Raw genomic sequence first — 22,054 nt, 5'->3', positions numbered from 1 at the left:
GAAATATTACCGCATGAAAGAAAAAAAATGTTCACTTATCGGGCAAGGTATATGTATATATTCACACACAAATTTTGTCGTGATTCTGGGGTACTTATTCTGAAATATCTTAAATAACTAGTTCTCAATTGAAGAGATCTGAATATCCCAGCGCAGAAAAACAGGAGGTTCACCTTCAGACGCCACAGACAAAAAAATACTCCGTGGCTTGAGCCAGCAAACGAACTATACCGACCGAGCGACTGCCAATTGGTGGCGAAGTTAGTGCCAACTTTAGCGGATAGAGGATGTTGCGTGGTAAGCGCAATGAATCCCCACGCCCGTTAATCTCGGTTTTCTAGACCGGAGCCGTTATTTCCTTGAAATAGCTCCTCACTTATCCTGACGAGGCTGAATGGACCCCGTTCCAGACCCACTACTTCTCAGAAAATCTTGTAGCGCCGGGTATCGAATCCGGGACTTCAGGATCTGTAGCCAGGAACTCTGACCACTAGACCACAGAGGCGGTATATGAAATAAGCTATGTGAAATCCATCCTTGCGGGAGGCCTCCCACTCCCGATATTAGATGATATTACGAGAAGAAGGAAAAGGAAACATTCGTCCAACTATTTTCAGTTAAGTTACATTAAACCGGGTTAACAAAGAATTTCCTTATTGTTCTTTCTCTGTTCTGCAGAAAAGCCGCCTAATTTATTCATGCCCACATTTTACCCTCACATTCGCTGGAAGGGGGCGCGCGGTAGTGAAGACAAACCAGATACTCGATTCCTGATGAGATCATGGGACTTGACCTACTCCTTCCAGCCTCACTATGGCCCTGGGGTGGACTCAGCCACTAACAGAAATGAGTACCAGAAATCTTCCTGCGGGGTAAAGGGCGGCCAGCGCATAAGGCTGACAACCTCACCGCCATCTGTGAGCCTATTTTCTAAAAAATATTGGAGTCTCGAAGTCTCACAACCCTATGAGCCTCGACGGTCTGTTATATTCTCTGCAGGAGTACCCATCCTTTCACTGAAGACAAATGAATTTTGCGGCAAATAAAATTTATGAAACATGAAACAAAAATACTGAAAAATCATAAAATATTTTTTGATATTACGGCTACTTTTTTCAATGTAGATGTGTGGCATAGGTTTACCCTAGATTCGACGTGCAGTAGCAACTCACACACAACAGTAAAATAGCATCTGAAGGCAGTAAAGGAATTGGCCACAGTTCTAAATGACAATAAAGTTAAATTTGCCAGACGCAGAGATTGTTTTCCGTCTCGCTGGAGTGATTGAAGAACTCTGTATATAGCCTTCATAAAATCTAATGAAACTCTAAACTGTTTCCGATCAGACAATAAGCACATCCTCCTGGACGTTCGCAGGCGTCTCCGCTCCAGTGATATCGCACATTTAACCGACTTCCTTCAAACGACGTCGAAATACACATGGCACAATAAACCTTGCTATCATCCTGCGCGGTATATATTCCGTAAAAGGTAAATTTTCTTTGTCACTTAATACATCACGCCATAATGTCGTATGTGGGAGTGGAGGTGTAACTCCATGCATTCTTAACCTCAATACTAGATGTGAGAGGTGTACTTCCCTACTCAGCAACTTCACCTCTGTGCAAAGATCCCCTGGTATCCACTGGATAGGCCTCAATGGCCGGACTAGACGCGGTGGAATCCGGAATCGAACCCTCATTTCTCGGTCACCTAGTCCGTAGACTAATCACTACATATTTCTTAAGTGATCTCCCTTAATTAATCCTCATTATTTTCTTGTATGCTATAATCTGTTTTGGTGTTGTGATAGTTCTAATTGTGTTTACATGTTTTTCCTAAGAAGTACAGCAATTTTACATAAAATCCATACTCGACTGAATTTGGAATACTTCTGAAATTATGCCATTTAATTTATGCCTCATATCCAGCAGGTACCTGAGGCTCTTTCCCCGGGGGAGGGGGGTATATCGGCAAGGCGTGGAGCTCACCGCTCGCTTCCGTCTAGTGCCGAGGTCAGAAAAAGTGGAGCTATACCTCCACTCCCCCACATATCTTCGTCGCATAGCGCTTAACTAATTGAGCACATGGACAACTTTCACTTTTACCTAAGAGAGGAAATAAGAAAGGGGTCGAGGCTCATGAAATGAGGGAACATACGTTTCGCAGGGGGAGATTTAGAAAAGTATATATGTAGTAAAACATCAGACGCTAATCGGAGAATAATACTGCAATATTCTGCCAAAGGAGGGCAACTTCTTACCCAGCTGAGAGATAATTGCAACCACCGGCAAGTCAGCCCTTTTGGAGCCGCAGCCTTCCTTAGAACATTCTGCCAGGTCTGTCTTGAATTAGAACATCTGGTTTTCACTTCTTTCTATTCCGCAACATTTCTTTTAACAGAGCAAGGTGACCCGGGATAGCGCAGTCGGTATAGCGACTGGCTATTGGTTGGACGAGTCGGAGTTCGAGTCCCTGTAGGGCCAAGAATTTTCTTTTCTCCAAGTCGTGCACCCAACGTCCTATCCAATGGGTACGGGGCTATCTCCCCGGAGGTAAAGCGGCTGGGTCGTGAAGCTGACCATTCACCTCCAACTAGTGCCGCGGTCAAGAAAACATGGGTCTATACATCCACTCCCCCACACGCCTTCATGGCTTATTGCTTAATTAGTTAAGCATAGGGACAACATTGCCTTTACATAAGTTCGCCAGCCTTGCGTTCGAACCCCAGTCTGAAGGACCAGGTCTCTGAATCTGTCCCCCAGTGGCAGAAGGACCCAGTTATAGGCACAGGCAGAGGAGTTCCTTTTTCGCCTTCTATGACTCGCATGGCTACGGTGGAGGTATTGCAACTCGCCTCCAATTAACAGTTTTCAGAAAGGTCTCCACTCCATGATGCAGGTAAACCTTCGGAATGGAAGGGGGGGCTCCATTGAGTATCCCAGAGTTGCTAGGCTGGAGACAAGGGCCCTCTCAGTAATCCTCGACTCTGCCTATGCAGAGGCAGAGGTCGCAGATCCATGGCCAACTATTCTGGGCATTGATATAATGCCCCCTTCTTTTGCACTGCTGGTAACGGGGAATGTCAGCTGACCCCTCATTCACAACCCCGCAACAGGTCCCAGCTGGACCCGCAACCAATTTTCAGCAGAGTCCACAATTTCCTCCACGAGAGGCAAACTCATGCTGGTCACATCATCCCTTCATTACGACGTCCAAGATACTCACCCCCATCACAGATTCATATTTCATTCTTACCCTCACGTGGCTTTTAGTGTATGTACCATCTGCTTTACCATTCAAACCGAGGATCATAATGAAAGCGCTTTCAACAAGCCCATAGCGAAATAATCTAATCAATTTGTTGGTCCTTTTCGAAGAAATTATTAGTTACCTTCAAGTATAATATTTGCGAGGCAAAACAGAAAGAAAGTGTAAGTCGATAAAACATATTTTATGCAATAATATATACATGTGTAAAAAGTTTGCTAATAACACAGGTCTGCAACCAAAAAACTGCATAGGATATTTTTACTGTTTCTTATAGATTTTTACTCACTAAAACCGGAAATAATAGTAAAAAAAAAATCCACGTCAATTTTTTTGCAAAACTCATATTTTTAGTTTAATTTTGCGTGAAATTTCTCTTCAACATGAAATCTTGTATCCTATTGTTGATTCTAAAGACCATATCCAATAATTATTTCTTACTTTAAAATAATATTTATAAGAGTGAATCTAAAAAATAATACAAATAGAAAATGGGTGGGATGGGGGGGAGTGGAAGGGGTTGGTAGGGTGGGTTTGGCAGTGTGAGGAGCTCTGGCGATCATGTCTCAACACGTTTACTTTGTTTGTAGCGAAAGGTGAGGAATCTTACTAGCTCGGTTGAGCATGTTTGGACATGTTCTTTGGGGCAATAGGAATGAGTATAAACAAGCCTGCTGTCAGATATGATCATGTCTCAACATGCTAAATAAGTTCAGGATCTTGGTTGATGTATAAGCCACTCAGTTTACATCCTGCATTCAAACGTGACTGTGCTTGTGTTTTAGCTCTGTATTATGGCTCAAAGAGGTTGTGTTGTTTCTCCGGACAACTTTTGTTTTATTTGTGGTGAATACATAGTTAAAAGTCAACAAAGAAACATAAGTGATTTTGTGAAGAAAGTGTATTTTGCTTATTTCAAATTGAAACTTGGGGATCAAGACAAACCTTGGGCTCCTCACAAGGTGTGCAGAAGGTGCGAGGAAGATCTTCGTTTGTGGTTTAAGGGTAAGAAAAACTCATTTCGTTTTGGCATTCCTGTGATGTGGCGTGAACAGCAAAACCACACGACTGATTGTTATTTCTGTTCGGTAGATGTGAAAGGCTTTAATACAAAAAATAAAAAGAAAATATCTTACCCAAACCTTAATTCAGCTATTCGTCCAGTGCCTCATAGCTCTGAAATACCAGTTCCCCTCCCACCTTCCAGTTTGGCTGATATACAGAGTGATTCGGAGGACAAAACTATATTACCACCCCAGGATGAATCCAGCTCAGATTTATCTGTTGATGAGGGACCCCAACCTTTTTCTCAGAGTGAGCTCAATGACTTAGTTATAGATTTAGGCCTTTCCAAAGATGCAGCCGAATTGCTAGGGTCAGACTAAAACATAAAAACTTGCTGTCACCTGGAACATCATTCTCGTGGTACAGGCACCGAGAGAAGGAATTCGCTCAGTTTTTCTCCAAAGAAGGAAATGGGAGAAAAAGAAAAAGAAGCATGGGACTCCTTCAAAGACGTAGTGCACAAGTTTTGGGGGAACACTAAAGACCCTCTCTACAAACCCAGTGTACAACGCATGTTGGCTGCATATAAAGCTCAAGGTTGCAAGATGAGCTTAAAAGTTCATTTCTTACACTCCCATGTCGACTATTTTCCCCAAAACTTGGGAGCCTACAGTGAAGAGCAGGGTGAACGGTTTCACCAGGATGTCCGTCATATCGAAAGAGGCTACCAAGGAAGATGGAATGCGAATTGGCTAGCTGACTGCTGCTGGGTGATCAAGCGGGAAACGGAAAATGGAAAGCGAAAGCGCGTTCGGAGACGCATCAGCGAGAAGAAGAGAAGGTTTCACAGGCAAAAAGACTGAACACAGAATGTTAAATATATCGTGAAGGAATTGTTTTTTAATTATGAGAAATAATATGTTTAGTTCAATGTAATAAAATTAGTGATTTTTTTTCATCACTGTTATGATTTTTTATTGTAAACCCCTATTATTTTCCAAAAAACCTTACGTGATAGGGGGAAATTGAGGTCATTTTTGGATTCAGCATCCTAGAAAACATAAAGTTTACCAAAAATATTCCATGCAGCTGAAAAAATAATTTTTTTGCAAACCTGTGCAATAGTTAACATTTATTATGCATTAATCTGTATGATATGAATATCTGCTTTAAATATATGTATGTATAAAATATATGATGAAATGTTCTAAGTCACAGTGTCATCTCTTAACAAAAAAAAAATTTTGAATGTTTAAAAAAAGTGGCCCGTGGGGGGATCGAACCCACGACCTTCGCGTTATTAGCACGACGCTCTAACCAACTGAGCTAACGGGCCCAGCTCTCCTAGCGTTCGTACAGTATAATAATATTACTGTAAGTTGTAAAAAATTCGTAGTATTTTCTCCATTTCATTAGTTCCATTAAAACATGTACAGGAAAATAAACACATATACATGTCTCTTTAACATATACCTTAATAACCTCTGGTCTCTTATTTGCAGCGCAAACATTAAAAAAATAATCGCCGTTTATTCTGGGAATCTTAGGGAACACACAAAGATACTCTGCGAGAAAAGTGCCACGTCTTCCATGTTAAAGCCGTGTCATATATATAGGAGCAAGTTGGCTTTAAATAGTATACAAACAGACTTTATATTCTCTTACTTCTTCGGGGCCCTTACAATATGCAGTCCTAAGTTGCAGCTTATTTTCAGTCGACACCTACAGGTATGTAGGAGACACTTAGAGAAAACGCTTTTAAAAACTTACGCTGTTAATTATTATTAAAATTTTGGCTCATAATTCATTTTTGTTCATATCGAATACTATCTTTAAATGAATACCTACTCACTCATTCACTCACTCACTCACTCACTCACTCATGTAGCTGAGGCTTTCTTGAGAAGCTGTCAATTGTGCAGCTACTCAAGAACTTCTCAGAATTTTATAGAATCCGAAGTTTCAGTACCGTGTTCACAAGAGACCTCCACTGGCCCCTATCTTGAGCCAGATCAATCCAATCTATACCATCCAATCCTATCTCTCTGAGATCCATTTTAATATTGTCCACCCACCTACGTCTTGAATACTAAATTAATTTAAAAATATCCAGATGAAATGGCATGTGAAAATTTAGAACACACTATGATACCCTCGCTCCTACATTGTTATACACTTTAATATGACACACGTCATTTGTGAGACAACTGACTTCCTGGTAGAACATGGGGGTTCTAATAACGGCCATAATACGAAGAGAAGGCGGTTAACACTCTACTTCCCTTCTTATTACCCATCCAAGGCTAAAGATTTTGTGATGACTTCAGAATTCAAATTAGAATACGGGGGTAAGAATTCAAGGCAGTAATCACGATCTTTTATAATATGAATATTAACCCAGAGACAATATATAAGCAAACTCACACTTCTTAAACGCAAAAGTGACAAGTGCCCGCAATTTTGATTTTTGCAAAAGCAGTTATATATCTGAGTACATGAGATATTTTTGATATTTAATTTGACTTACAAATAGCTGTGGGGATTCGTTGCGCTGACCACGCGACACGCTCTATCTGCTAAATTTGGCACTAACTTCGCCGACAAGCGGCGGTCGCTCGGTCGGTATAATTCGCCTGCGGACTAAAGTCACAGAGTTAAGTTACAAATGATTGCACTTGCACACGCCGACATTTGGAATTAAAATGATCTGACAACAGTGCTACATTCTCCTATCCGAGTTAGGGAATGCTACGTCACACGCAGATGGGACCAGGGAACACTTAACCGCAGATCTACTGTATGGTTACATTTTTCTTTTGTTAAGGAACTTAGGAATTCTCCGTTTTGCCGTAACGTAAACTGTAAAACGGCTTGGCAAGTTCGTATTGACCAATGATAGTGTTGTTACGTCTAATGTTGCTGATGACTGGAAATGAAACTATATAGTATAAAGTGGCTTTTAATGGTATTCTACCATGTTCTTAGTAATGTTTACGGAAGTAGGACCGAACACATTGGTGTAGAGCTACAAATCGATTCAAATCTCGGCCGGAACTTAGCTATTCATCGTGGGTTTCCTCAGTCCCCTCAGGCAAATTCCGGGCTGGTACCTCGATTAGACCACGGCCGTTTCCTACCAAATCGTTTCCAATTTATCACGCTACCATCCAACGCTACATTCAGAGATCCGACACTGTAAGATAAGGTAAAGCTGTTCCTGTGCTCAACGAATTAAGCAATACACCATGAAGGTGTATGGGGAAGTGGATGTAGAGATCCACATTTTTTTGACCACGGAACTAGCTGGAGGTGAGTGGTCAGCTTCACGCTCCTGTCGCTTTACCTCCGGTGCCCATTGGATAAGAGGTTGGGTGGACCCCAGAGCCGGTCTGAACAATTTGGAGAAGTGAAAATTCTTGACCCTACAAGGACTCGAACTCCAACCCCTCAGTCGTCCAGCCCGTAGTCAGTCGCTATACAGACTGCGCTACCCCGGCTCGTCATCTCATACTGTACGCATCGTTAAATAACTTAAAGGGTAAAAGTAAAGGTATCCCTGTAACAGACCGTGAAGATCCATAGGGTTGAGAGACGTCGAGGCTCCCACAATTTCTAGACAATCGGCTCACAGATGGCGGTGGGTTGTCAGCCTTACGCTCCGGCCACCCTTTAGCCCCCAGGAAGATTCCTGGTACTCATTTCTGTTATAAGCTGAGTCGACCTCGGGGCCATACTGAAGCTAGAAAGATTGGGTTAATTATTTCATTAGAAATCGAACCCGAGACCTTCCAGGTTATAGCATAGTGCCTCAACCAACTACGCTACCGCGTGCCCCGTTATATGACCTACAAAATGAAAAACAGAATAGAAAGATCCCACCATTTGGTTCAAACGTTATTAATGAGAGCGCGTGAAGGAAAGCACGGTAGGATTGATAGCTGTGATGCATGTTGAAAGGTAAGGAGATGGTCGACTACATCGCAGATTACCTGGAGCACATCAGAGAGAGGCGAGTGTACCCGGCTGTAGCGCCCGGCTACTTGCGGCAACTCATACCGGAGAGCGCTCCCCTTGAACCGGAGTCCTGGGATGACATCATTGCAGACGTCGAGCGAGTAGTCATGCCTGGGGTAAGTCACAAACAACAGATGGTTATTGGTCTGTCCCATCTTCACATAACATTTCCATGCAGAGTGAAAGGTAAAAAGGTTAAGTTATCCAAGATGTCGGAGTTCGAGTCCCGGTAGGGTCAACAATTTTCTCTCCTCCACGTCGTCCAGACCGGCTCTGGGGTCCACCCAACCTCATATACAATGGGTGCCGGAGGTTTTTTCCCGGGAGCAAAGCGGCCGGGGCCTGAAGATGACCGCTCATCTCCAACTAGTGCCGAGGTCAAGAAACTGTGGCTCTATACACCCACTCCCCCATGTACCTTCATAGCGTAGTGCTTAATTAGTTAAGCACAGGGACAACTTTACCTTACCCGTCCCTGTAACCGGGTGTGGAGGTCCATAGGGTTGTGAGACATCGAGGTCCCCACATTTTTTAGACAATCGGCACACAGATGGCGGTGAGGTTGTCAGCCTTACGTGCCGGCCGCCCTTTAGCCCCAAGGAAGATTCCTGATACTCATTTCTGTTAGAGGCTGAATCGACCTCAGGGCCACAGTGCGGCTGGGAGGATTAGGTCAATTTAAAAATCCAATGACCTCAACAGGAATCGAACTCGCGACCTTCCTGTTGGTAGCATAGTGCCTCAACCAACTACGCTACCACATGTCCCAATCTGTTGACAAAATCTGAGCAAAATTCGATATGAGACATCTATGTATAATGTTAGTTGGCCGTATTTAGTACAAACCGTATTGTTTCATATGCAAACCTACTTCAGAAACTATTTATGGTCATAAATGAACTTCCTCATGCACCGGTAGATTATAAAGTACTATTAAAATATTTTGCTACAATAATTACGAGAGATTTGTGTAAAAATTTCGTTGGTCATCTTGAGTTCACGTTGTATCATTACTTGTACACCTACTGACACATGTTCCAGGTGACCCACTGGCAGAGCCCGCATATGCACGCCTACTTTCCCGCACTCAACTCGTTCCCGTCTCTTCTGGGAGACATGCTGGCTGATGCCATTAACTGTCTGGGGTTCACTTGGGTAAGTATTGCTGCTGCTACTACTACTACTGCTAATGATGTGAAAACCAGGATATAATATTCTTGGTCCACAAAATGGTAGTAATTTTCGTTACAACTTGGCCTAAATCATATTGTCACGTACCAAGGTGCGACTATATACGGGGTTTTGGATTCGATGTTGGACTTACTGACCACTACTAAATACGCTATTTCCACACTTTACAAAATCACGCTGTCTTTTCCAGCCCGCAGTGTTTTCACTAGTAGTTGCTTGGTAACGGTTTCTATTCCTCTGCTTCTGGGTTCAAGTCCTCTCTGAACGGCGGCTCCCTCCCAACTGCCTATTCTTCAGAACCAGAGATAATTTTTTTTTCGCTTAGTGGGGGGTGGAGTCCAACTGGGTCCACTCGGCACGGCTGCCAATAATTGGCCTATTGTAGCGTGCCCCGGGTGATTATGATGATGGAGAATTTGGTGGAATGAAGATTGGCAGGGGAAACCGAAGTACTCGGAGAAAACCCGCCCCAGCGCCAGTTTGTCCACCACAAATCCCACTTGACCAGGCCCGAGATCGAACCCGGGCCGCCGCGATGAGAAGCCAGCGACTAACCGCTTGAGCTATGGCGCGGCCTTCAGAGTCAGAGTTACTTTACGACTGGCGGTTTACCGCCAATCAGTTCGTCTTGGCGACAAGCATTTATTTCAACTGAAAGCTTGCACTAATAGTCCTTAGGCTGGGGCCACACGAGCGCGCAAAATGCGTCCGTTGTAACGAACGTACTTTATGATGGACATTGCTGAGGACACTACACAGTAGCAGAATGCGGCGTGTAGTTTTTTGTCTGCATTGGAGCCAGAAGAAAGCGTAGCATTCGCCTCTCTTATTTGTTTCTACAACGGACGTCACGACGTTTAACATCCTCCCTGACGAGAGGATGGGTCTGTCGCTTACAATTGCTGCTGGTCTTCCAGTAGTCATTCTCGGGTCCAAGTCCCGCGGGACCCATGACCATATATTACTGCCTCAAATTTCAGACTCCCCCAACCTGGAGGGCCAGGTCTCCGTATTTATATCCCCCAGGAACAGGGTGGCCCAGTTATACCCCCAGGCACTGGGTTCCGTTTTCGTCGCCTCCTACGACTCGCAGGGCTACGGTGGAGGTATTCGAACCCTCCTCCACAAGGGGTGCTTCTGTCTATTCTTGCTTCAGTTGTCCTCCTTATAACACCCTTGCACGGACCGAGTAGAACACACCGTTTCCAACAGTACCTTTACTGCTGCATGCGTATCCGTTTCCCGGAACGTGTTTACCGAGCCATTGACTGTGAACGGCTCTAGACTGTGCAATGTATTTTTCGGAGGGAGGAGTCATTGTCACACTGTTGAGGTTCGCCCATTGAATTTCCTTTGTCCGTCTGTTCTCCTGTCTATAAGCATTACACATTTAGAGGATGTTAACTGAGTTCTAACGACACTTGTCTTCACGTTTTGATTGAATCGAAAAATAATAACGGACACTTTACATGATGACCTTGAATTCATTTTAATTTGGGGTTTTTTTTCCTTGGCACTACAGCCCCAGTGGGCCTAGGCCTACCTCCATGAACTTCTCCGTTCACTTCGGTTTTTCTAGATCTTACACATTCGGTAGGACTCCTTGGGCGGGTGATCAGCTCGTCGCAAGGCCTCTACCTGTACACAAACACAGAAAAACGCACACAAACATCCATGACCTGAGTGGGATTCGAACCCACGATCTCGGCTTCCGAGCGAGCGAAGACAGTAATCTGGAGTTTAGTTTCATTAAATGCACAAAATATTTTATTGCGGTAAAGAACATAACCACATGTGTCACTGATAGAAGTAAAATACACAGTGTGGAATGCGTTAGAAATTGCGTGAGAATATATGCATGCTAGCTTTCCCACAGGAGAGCGCGGACTCCGCACTGAGCTAATACTACGTCGGTAGGTGCTTCCATCTATAGGCATTAAAGATGAAACTAACCTTATTCTCTAATTAATGTAGTGTATATTTAATATTCTTTCTATAAATGCAGTGCATTATTTCATATCGAACATGATTTCAAACACTACAGCTTATATACGTACTATATGTTTTTAATCACACAAAAGCACGAAAATTTGTTACCGCACAGAGGAACCGCGAATCCACAAGCAACTATGTACCTTATGCAACAATTCTCCTATGAGGAAACTTCCCGCGACCATGCAGTGCTACCAATATCCCACTGTAATAATTAAAATTACCTCATAGGGCCTTAGTTGGTAAAGATAAAGTTGTTCCTGTGCTTAACTAATAAAGCCCTACGCCATGAAGACATATGGGGGGGGGCGGATGTATAGATCCGCGTATTCCTGACCTCGGCACTAGTTGGAGGCGAGTAGTCAGCTTCACGCCCCTGCCGCTTTACCCCCGGAACCCACTGAATAAGAGGCTGAGTGGGCCCCAGAGCCGGTCTGGACAAGGAGAAGAGAAAAATCTTGCACTGCTGGGATAGCTCAGTCGGTATAGTGAAGGACTGTAGACTACACAGCCGGAGTTCGATTCCTGATAAGGACAAGAGTACTCTCTTCTCCATAACATCCTGACCAGCCCTGGGGCTCACTCAGCCTCATATCCAATAGGTACCGGGGGCTCTATCCCCCGGGGGTTAAGATGCAAGGTTATGAAGATGACCGCTGATCTCCAACTAGAGCCGAAGCCAAGACAGCTGAAGCTATACCTCCCCTCCCCTAAATGTCATCATGGTATAGTTCTTAATCGCCGGTCACGGTAGTCGAGCGGTCTAAGGCATGCACTGTCTTCGCTCGTCCGGAAGCCGGGATCGTGGGTTCCAATCCCACTCAGGGCATGGATGTTTAGTGTGTGTGTGTGTGTGTGTTTTTCTGTGTTTGTGTACGGGTAGAGGCCTTGCGACGAGCTGATCACCCGCCCAAGGAGTCCTACCGAATGTCTAAGATATAGAAAAATCGAAGTGAACGGAGAAGTTCATGGATGTAGGCCTAGGCCCACTGGGGCCGTAGTGCCGAGGTAAAAAAATAGTTCTTAATCAATTAAGCCAGGAACATTACTACATTTTACTATTTAAAATTGGCGTAAAATAAGGACGCACTGTGCTACTGTTTGAAATTAAGATTTAACTTTACTTCACACCCAAATTTAAAACCTTTACAGTGTCCCTATCTTCACTGCATTGCCCCTCCTTCTACCCACAGGTGAGGGGTTGGGTGGGAAAGGGAAGAAAAGCATCCTCCTCCCTGGATTCTTTCTAAGGAATCGAAATTCAGAAATGGGGAAATGCAGCAAATACGTATTTATAAAAATTACAGTTACTTACTTACTTACTCATGGAGCTGAGCCCTTCTTGAGGAGCCGCCAATTCTGCAGCTACTCAAGAATTTCCCAGCATTTTATGGAACCCGAAGGTTCATCATCGTGTTCACAAGAGCCCTCCACTGGTCCCTATCCTGAGCCAGATCTATCCAATCCATACCATCCCATCCTATCTCTCTAAGATCCATTCTGATATTGTCCACCCACCTACGCCTTGGTCTTCCCTGTGGTCTCTTTCCTTCTGGCTTTCCCATCAATATCCTATACGCATTCCTCGTCTCCCCATTCGTGCTACATGCCTTGCCCACCTCATCCTCCTTGACCTGATCATTCTAATTATACTTGGAGAAGAGTACACATTATGAAGCTCCTCATTGTGCAGTTTTCTCCAGCCTCCTGCCGCTTCATCTCTCTTTGGTCCAAATATTCTCCTCAACACCCTGTTCTCAAACACCCTCAGTCTGTGTTCCTTCCTTAATGTCAGAGACCAAGTTTCACACCCATACAGAACCACAGGCAAAATTATAGTTTTGTATATTCTGATTTTTGTGTTTTTGGACAGCAGACGGGAAGACAAAAGGTTCAGGACTGAATGGTAGCAAGCATTACCCGAGTTCAATCACCTCTTAATTTCCTCCTGAATCAGGTTTCGATCTGTTATCGTTGTTCCAAAATATCTGAACTGTGCCACATTTTCAAAACACCTGTTTCCTATCTTTATGTCATGATTTTGCCCTGCATTTTGGTGACGAGACAGTAACATATAATTTTTCTGTCCTGAATGCAAAAAAGTGAACAAACTCCTCAACAAAACCGCCTTAACGGCAAGCGTGTAAGCAAATTCTCTGGACCCCCCGCCCCCCTTCTGGAAACAATCTTGGCAATACCCATGCTTCTCTGGGACAGAAATATCATAAAATTTTTTAGCAAAGAGAGCACACAGATACGTCTGAAGGTCGGCAACGAAGGTGAGTTAAAGTGACATATGTGCTTGACATTTTCCATCATTTTATTCTTAGATAAGGGTTTAGGAAGCTGGCCGTCCTACAGTCATCAGGAAGAATTATGAACCCCACTGTGTTGGGTCTATTAGCACAACATCCGAACGTGAATGATTCAATTCACAATTTGTCTTTACACGAGGCCATCTAACACTGTCCTTACCGCCAATTCCTTGTATTCACCAACAGTGTTACCTTGGATCGTCTTGTAATGTGTTAAGAAACAGCTTCTAACACGAGCACTGGATTGAATAACTAAACGAAATTTGAAAAGTTTTGTAAGATTTGAAGTTCTCACAGCCGTGGTTATGAAGAGTTTTATCTCCTGGGATATAACGTTGAAAATCGGAAGGATATATTGCCTCCATCTTCAGAGTAGAAAAATAAAAGAGGAAAGAAACCAGTATCAATGAAATAGAAAGCGTTTTTTTTTTCAAGGCAGGTGACATCAAGAGAAATTACTTATAAACTTACCTCTAAGAGAGACCCGGGGCAGCGCAGTCTGTACAGCGACTGCCTACGGGGCGAACGATGGAGGGGTCGGAGTTGGAGTCCCGGTAGAGTCAAGAATTGTTTCTCCTCCATTTCGTCCAGACCGATTCTTGGGCTCACCCACCCTCCTATCCAAAAGCTAACGGGGGCTCTTTCCTCGGGGATAAAGTAGCCGGAGCGTGAAGCTGATCACTCAACTCCATCTAGAGCCGAGGTCAAGAAAATGTGGATCTATACCTCCATTCTCACATATCTCCATGGCCTAGTGCTTAATTATTTAAGCACAGGGGCTTTACCTCACTTACTTTTAAGGCGATTTTGTTGGGGAGACTGTTTAACGCGTTTGTATTTGTCTCTGCTTGCCACCTCCTTATGGTTGGTTTGTTTCTTGGTTCCTCCTCCGATCCTGAAGGTGGTAACACGTTCGTATGAAACATCGGTTGACCTTCAGCGGACTACATAGGCAGAACGCTTGAAAAGTTTTACATACATCTATGAGATGAGAGAGAACAAAACTGGCTTTTCATTACATTAAAGAAGGAATGGAATTCCGAAGTAACCCTGGAACTATGAAATGCGCATCTGTTGTTTCCAGGCGTCCAGCCCGGCGTGCACTGAACTGGAAACTGTGGTGATGAACTGGCTAGGAAAAATGATCGGTCTGCCTGAGGAGTTCCTCCACACTCGGGTGAGCAGCACAGGGGGAGGCGTCATACAGGTGAGCACAGGACGACTCACTTGCTGAGCAAGTGACAGTGGGTTACTTGAAGGACTTCAAATGTTTGAGACCGACAAATTATATTCAAGCTTACGTATTTTAACAAGAGATTAAATTAGAAAAGTACTCGGTACCATTAATATCAGAATCTTATATGTTCCCAAATCCCATTGAGAAATCTGAAGATTAAAATAAACAAAATTGCAATTTTTGCATGTTTTTTTTTAATTCTGTGTCAAGTTTGATATCTCATCCCAAGAGATAAACTAAGATTTAACGTGTTCTCACAGCAATGTTCATGACGTTTGGATCTCAGAGAGGGGAACATAACAGGAGACTGCAGAGAATTAAATAACAAAATCCTTTATAATTTTCGTCATCAGCATCATCATCATGAGGGAGCTGGGATAGTACAGTATAGCGACAGGCTACAAGCTGGGCGACCAAGGGGTCGGAGTTCGAGTCCCGGTAGGGTCAAGAATTTTCTCTTCTCCACGATGTCCAGACCGGCTTTGGGGCCCACACCGACTCCTTTGCAATGGGTACCGAGTGCTCTTTCCCAAGGGGTAAAGCGGCCGAGGCATGAAGCTGACCACTCACCTTCAACTAGTGCCGAGGTCAAGAAAATATGGATCTATACATCCATTCCTCCATACGCCTTCATGGCGTAGTGCTTAATTAGTCAAACACAAGGAAATTTTTACCTTACCTTTGTCATCATCATTGACAAAACAGCCCTTTATGAGCCATAACCTTCTTTGGAAAATTCCGTGAGATTGTGTCGGGTTTTCACTTCTTTGGATTTTGCAACAATATTTCTTTTTCGCAGAGCAAGATTCAAAGGGAAGTTCCCAGTACGCAGTCCCCCCCCCCCATCACAACTATCACTACCACAGTGGATCAACCAAACAACACATATACGGACACGTAGCGGTCACAAAGTCTGAAATGAGACGTAAAATAAAAGTTATAATTGCTTAATAGAGCAATTTTAATTCTAATTTTAACTTTTATCTTTTTAATGTCAAATTATAACGGCAAGTTTTAAACTATATGTGAACTACACTTAAATTAAAGTGTATTTGTTAGTCGAAAAATTCATACAAACACAATATAAATTCATACTAATTAATAACGCAATTCTAGAAATAGTACCAGATTTCTTGAAGGCCTGAAGATGACCCAAGAAAAGGGTCGAAACATGTAGCGTTACCACCAACAGCTAATAAAACAAATGTTCACACATTAATGCTCATTTTGTCTCTCAGAATTATTGTTGTGTAGACTGTCCCATTATATATCTTTCGTATGATAAAACACACACAACAGCGAGCCGGGATAGCGCAGTCAGTATAGCGACTGGCTACGGGCTGAACGTGAGGAGCCGGGATAGCGCAGTCAGTATAGCGACTGGCTACGGGCTCAGCGTGAGGAGCCGGGATAGCGCAGTCGGTATAGCGCAGTCGGTATAGCGACTGGCTACGGGCTGGGCGTGAGGAGCCGGGATAGCGCAGTCAGTATAGCGACTGGCTACGGGCTGGACGGCCTAGGGGTCGCAGTTCGAGTTCCGGTAGTGTCAAGAATTTTCTTTTCTCCACGTCGTCCAGACCGGCTCTGGGGTCCACCCAGCCTCCTATCCAATGGGTACCGGGTCTCTTTCTCCGGCGGTAAAGCGGCCGTGGCGTGAAGCTGACCACTCACCTCCAAGTACTGCCGACATCAAGAAAATATGAATCTATACATCCACTCCTCCATACGCCTTCATGGCGTAGTGCTTAATTAGTTAAGCACAGGGACAATTTTACCTTTTTTATGACACACAATAAGATGCATACCATAAAAGCCGTCAGTCTTGTGTCCAAACCCGAACCTGGAGAATCAGGTCCCTGTATTCTTCATCGATCTAACAAAGATCGAGAAGTGTACGAATTATAAAGAGAGTGATTCCCGCCCTTCTCTGGTGTGACTAAACCCAGCCCACAGCGTTGCACCCAGTCTCCCAAAGCACCATTCTTCTGAAATGTGACGCCGTTTGGTCCGATGAACATATGACGTTTCGAAAGAACATGCAGCCTCTATATTCTCCCTCAAAACACAAACAGCAGTTTCCTCAGAAATTAACCATCTACCAGATTGCATGGCGTCACATATATACCGGAAAGCCATCATCATATAGCGGACTGATATAGCTGTAACTCATACCCGGGGGGTTCTCAGTTCGAATCTCGTCCGTGATGTCGGCTATCCTGACTGAGGTCTTTTTGGTATTCCTCAGTACCTCAAGGCAAATACCTCAACCAGCCCATGATCGCTTCCCACCAAATTGTCTCCAGTTCATGAATCATTCCACCATTAGACACTGTACTGTAAGGTCTAGATCAGCCGTGTCAAACATGCGGCCCCTCAACTTTTAGAGCTAATTGATATTAAAATCAATTTTTAGTAGAAATATTTTTTTTGTAAAGACAATTTTCCAACAAACCAGAAGACAAGAAGTCTCACGCAGACATAAATTAGCAGGCTGAAGGAAATTCATTGTTTTGCTATTTCTAACATAATTTCTTGTGTAATCTCTCTTTTTACATATTGAAAAGCTGTTTGATACTTGTCAAAAATGGCATTCTCTTGCTTTTTAAAACTGTAAGATATGTGACTTTAGGTAATTGTATTGAAATTATTCCTAAATAATAAATAGAATTAAATTTCCTTGTATCGAAATCTAAGGTATATTTCTATTTTGATGTGGGGCCCTGGACTATTATTTATAGGGCTGAGGTGGCCCTCTGTAAATGTTCAGTTTGACATGCCTCATATAGATACTGACGCCACCGTCACGGAAAGGAAACAGTCACAGCCGTGGCCTGCCATATCGGCTATATGTGTGCGGTTTGCTCACCACAAATGTGTATGATGTCGCTGACACTGCTGAGGGTGTTGCAGACCACCGCGAGTGAGGCAACGTTCGTTTGTTTGTTGGCGGGCCGGACAGAGGCCATCAGGCGGTACCGTGAGCAGGACGAAGACCTGGAGGACGCGGAGATCAACAGCAGACTTGTGGCCTACTGTTCCGACCAGGTACTTGTCCCTATTTTGCTTAAATACTGCAGGATCTCTGTCACAGTACCAATATAGAAACAGAATATATATGAGACAATTCCGTCTTAAGTGCAACAATTTAATTGTAGATCTTTCTTCTTCCCTTCCTCTGCAGCACTATAGACATAGGGCGTGTACCCCGAGAAAATTTTTAAAAATTCGGAAAAAGAAAAAAACAGAAAATTTATAGACATTTTAATTTGAATTGAAGTTTTAAAAAAGTGCCAATTTTAGAAATCAAATTCACGCGCGTAGGTTAACAAAGATTTTATACATACATACAATTGGAAAGACTGGTGATTTTAAATTTTAAACTACGGGCAGTGTAGCAGCTACGTAAGAACACACACCTGATGATGGCCATTTAGGGCCGAAACATGTAGTGTAGAGGAAGGGAAGAAGAAAGAACTCCAATGAAATTGTTGCACTTAAGACGGAATTTGTCTCATATATATTGTGTGAGTGTAACAGGATGCTTAAATATAATATAGAAACAGAAACCGGATTTGGAATTAATTTGTTGAATTTGGGGTTCTCACCGCTGTGTTATCTCCAAGGATCCAACGTTGCGTAGCAGAATAGAAATTCACTGATGTTTCGGAGTAACATACTACCTCCATCTTCAGGATCGATGAGTAAGCCAGACATGTAGCCAACTAGGAATAGACTATAACAAGAGCTGTACAGCAGAAATCAGACGACAAGAAAAACTTTGTTCTTGTTCTTCGACACTGAATATGAAGGCGATATATTTCTCCGAAATATCTGTCGAACTTCAATGGACTACATGGTGTTACATCAAGAGTACAGAACTCTTCATAACTACCGCTGTGAGAACCTTAATCATACTTTTTGAAAAAAAAAATGTTGGAGATATACTTGTACAGATTTTAGTCAAACAAGATCAGGTCCAGACCTGTAAAACAAGACGAAGGCCATGATATTTTCAAATCGGTATAAGAATACAAATCGCACTATATATTCAACAAATATACAGTCAAGATTTAGTCAGATTCGTGGGGGGGGGGGAAGAATATTGTGACATTTATGGATCCCGCGGACATAGAAACAAGAATTACTGTGCTGGTGAGGACCAGAAGCAGTGTACCAGACCAACTGGCCGACCAATACAAAGAAATATTTCGGCTACTTAATTTTGTGGCTTCTATATTCATCCTTTAGCTCATCATCTATAGCAGGCATGTCCAACTTCAAACAGGTTGTGATCGACATTTTAGTGTCAAAACTGCCAGTGATCTACCACCCCCTCCTATTGTCGTACCTTGCTTTAAGCAAAAATATTGGTAAAAATAACACGACACATGATGTTTGCTGTAAAATCAACATACTCGTACATTGAAAGTACAGACTACTTTAACACGTATTTTCCCTTCAGAATCTGAATATAATCATATTATATTACATGTGAATTTACATGCTTTTCACGTATAATTTGCTTATAGGCCTATGAGATTCACCAAAAATCGTCCCGCGATCGACGCGTTGGACATGCCTGATCTATAGGATTAAACAGCCTTCAAGGATTAAGCTAAATTTATCTCCAAAGCTATCTCAGCTGTGCAGTGGTATTGTTGGGAATGTGAGCCTAACTTGCAGGCAAAGAGATAATCCGTGAAGGTTATAGCTCTAACAGGCCGTGAAGGTCCATAGGGTTGTGAGACGTCGAGGCTCCCACATTTCCTATGGAAAATCGGCTCACAAATGGCGGTGTGTCAAGCCTTACGCGCCGGCCGTCCTTTACTCAACCAACTACGCCACCGCGTGCCTCCGATAACATCCTGTAATAGCAAGAAAGGCCACATCGAACCGCTTCCGTTATATCTGTGCCAATCTGAGTGACCACAGTTGCCGTTGATTCAGATGTTTTGTTGAAATTGTCCAAGATTCGTCTCATAGAGTTAGGGTGTGGTGGTAAGGACTGGATTTATCTGGCTCAGGATAGGGACCAGTTGAGGGCTTTTCTGAAGACGGTAATGAAACTTCGGGCTCCATAAAATGTTGGGAAATTCTTTAATAAACTCTAAAAGTTTGTGACGACGGTACATAGTACAAATACGTGTATTCTGTTTCTGGTCATTATCCATCGTCCTGTTTTTATCTAAAACAAGGGTCTCCAAACTACGGCCCGCGGGCCACATCCGGCTCGCGATGTGATTTTATCCGGCCCGCGAAAGAATTGTGCAGAAATGCGCCAATTGAACTAATTTTCCAATGAGTATTGGTAAAAAAAATACTTGTTCATAGATTTCAAATTCATTAATTAAGATTGTGTTTAAAATATATTGATATTCCATATTATGTTAATATTAATATTATTCACAATTTTACTAATTCTGGACCGTATACTGCGCGATATTTCTTCGTACTTGTTCGGCCTCGATCGGCAGTATCACGTCGTGGAAATGTAGGTAGCGCGAGCAGAATTTCCTTCCTCGTTTGCAAATTCAGTCATTTCAAGATCTGAAAGAACAATTTCGGAAGCGATTTGTTGATTTGGATGCCAGTGCTCAGGAAATTAGATTGTTTCAAAATCTGTTTGACTATGATGCTGCAGATGTCCCAAGTCAAATTCAAATGGTTATTTTTTTAACTTCAGGAAAATTATCATATTAAAGACAAATACAAGGAAGGAAATTTGATGTATACATGTATACATTTCTGAACTCTTAGCACTTTCCAAATTTAAAGAAATTTGCTTGTAAATTTATCTCCATTTTTGGAACGACATATCTGTGTGAACATACCTTTTCCCAGATGAAGTACATGAAGTCGAAATACAGGGCAAATTTATCCGATGAACATTTAAAGTCGCTACTTGTGATTAGCTTTTCAAAATTTGAACCTCAACGATAAATGATACACACTCCGTCCCAAGTGCAAACAATATTATATGTCTTTGATCTTGTTCTCTTCTACACTACATGTTTCGGCCTCTATCGGCAGTGCAGTAGTTTGACGTGGATAGAGACACACCTGAAGATGGCACATTAGTGTCGAAACATGTAGTGTAAAATTGAAGAGAAAGGTCAAATTGTGTGCACGGTAAGACGGCTAGCATAAATATACATTATGGATTTACCCTGAATTTTGCATAACCGGGGCCTATGCCAGTCTCAATTCAGTGACTCAATGTAGCTCTGTCCTTCTAAAACTGTTAAAATTCGCTCAAATAGCAAAGAAATTCAATGCCTTTTACGAACCAAAAGGTTCCTTGGTATATTCATAAGAGGTCGTCACGTTTCTATGACCATCATCTCCTCATCTAAGTCTCTTCCAAGTGGTCTCTGTCCTTACGTTTTCCAAAGAAAACTTTGTAAGCATTTCGCCTTTCTCCTATGCGTGCAGAGTGATAGTCATAACCCCAGCCTTCTGCTAGTTCCTCCCTCTTCGCTTAACATTTTCCTGCAGAATTACAATACATGCTGTTTCACTTATCGATCTACTGAAACAGATCAGAGGCAAGTGATAGCCACTTGATGGGCTTCTGCCTATATATAGGTGCATGAGCTGTGTGCACAAGGGTACTAAAGGTACAGAAATGCGGAATCACAAAGCACAGAACAAAGTTGATTTTATTGGGAAGAGATTTACTTGAAGTGAACACAGCAGAATCCACACCCATATTAATTACAAACACTACATTTCACATGGCCTCTAATTACTTATTCATAATTTTTACTAACAGCTTATAGGGGGGCACGCGGTATCGTAGTTTGTTGAGGAACTATGCTACAAGTCGGAAGGTCGCGGATTCGATTCCCGATGGGGTTATTGAAATTTCAGATTAACCTAATCCTTCCAGCCGCACTATGGTCCTGGGGTCGACTCAGTCACTAACAGAAATGGGTACCAGGAATCTTCATGGGGGGTAAAATGAGGCTGGCGCGCAAGGCTAACAACCTCAGCGTCATCTTTGAGCCGATTGTTTAGCATATGTGGGAGC

The 22,054-nt window shown here is 42.9% G+C and overlaps 1 protein-coding gene and 1 non-coding gene across 2 annotated transcripts in view; one reads left to right on the top strand and one right to left on the bottom strand.

Moving 5' to 3' along the window:
- Window positions 1–22,054, top strand: part of LOC111870717 (histidine decarboxylase) — a 58,840-nt gene that overhangs the window by 9,499 nt on the left and 27,287 nt on the right. The window contains exons 3-6 of the mRNA XM_023863217.2: window positions 8,233–8,405; window positions 9,331–9,444; window positions 14,872–14,994; window positions 17,935–18,069. Of these exons, the coding sequence (XP_023718985.1) occupies window positions 8,233–8,405; window positions 9,331–9,444; window positions 14,872–14,994; window positions 17,935–18,069 (545 nt within the window). The remainder of the gene's footprint in view (window positions 1–8,232; window positions 8,406–9,330; window positions 9,445–14,871; window positions 14,995–17,934; window positions 18,070–22,054) is intronic.
- On the bottom strand, window positions 5,538–5,611 carry Trnai-aau. Its single transcript has one exon. It is a non-coding gene; the product is annotated as a tRNA-Ile (tRNA).

The sequence above is a fragment of the Cryptotermes secundus genome, unplaced genomic scaffold (assembly GCF_002891405.2).
Source record: "Cryptotermes secundus unplaced genomic scaffold, Csec_1.0 scaffold161, whole genome shotgun sequence".
Classification (NCBI taxonomy): domain Eukaryota; kingdom Metazoa; phylum Arthropoda; class Insecta; order Blattodea; family Kalotermitidae; genus Cryptotermes; species Cryptotermes secundus.
The sequence above is the reverse complement of the archived record's forward strand: the minus strand, read 5'-3'. Positions and strand labels throughout refer to the sequence as shown.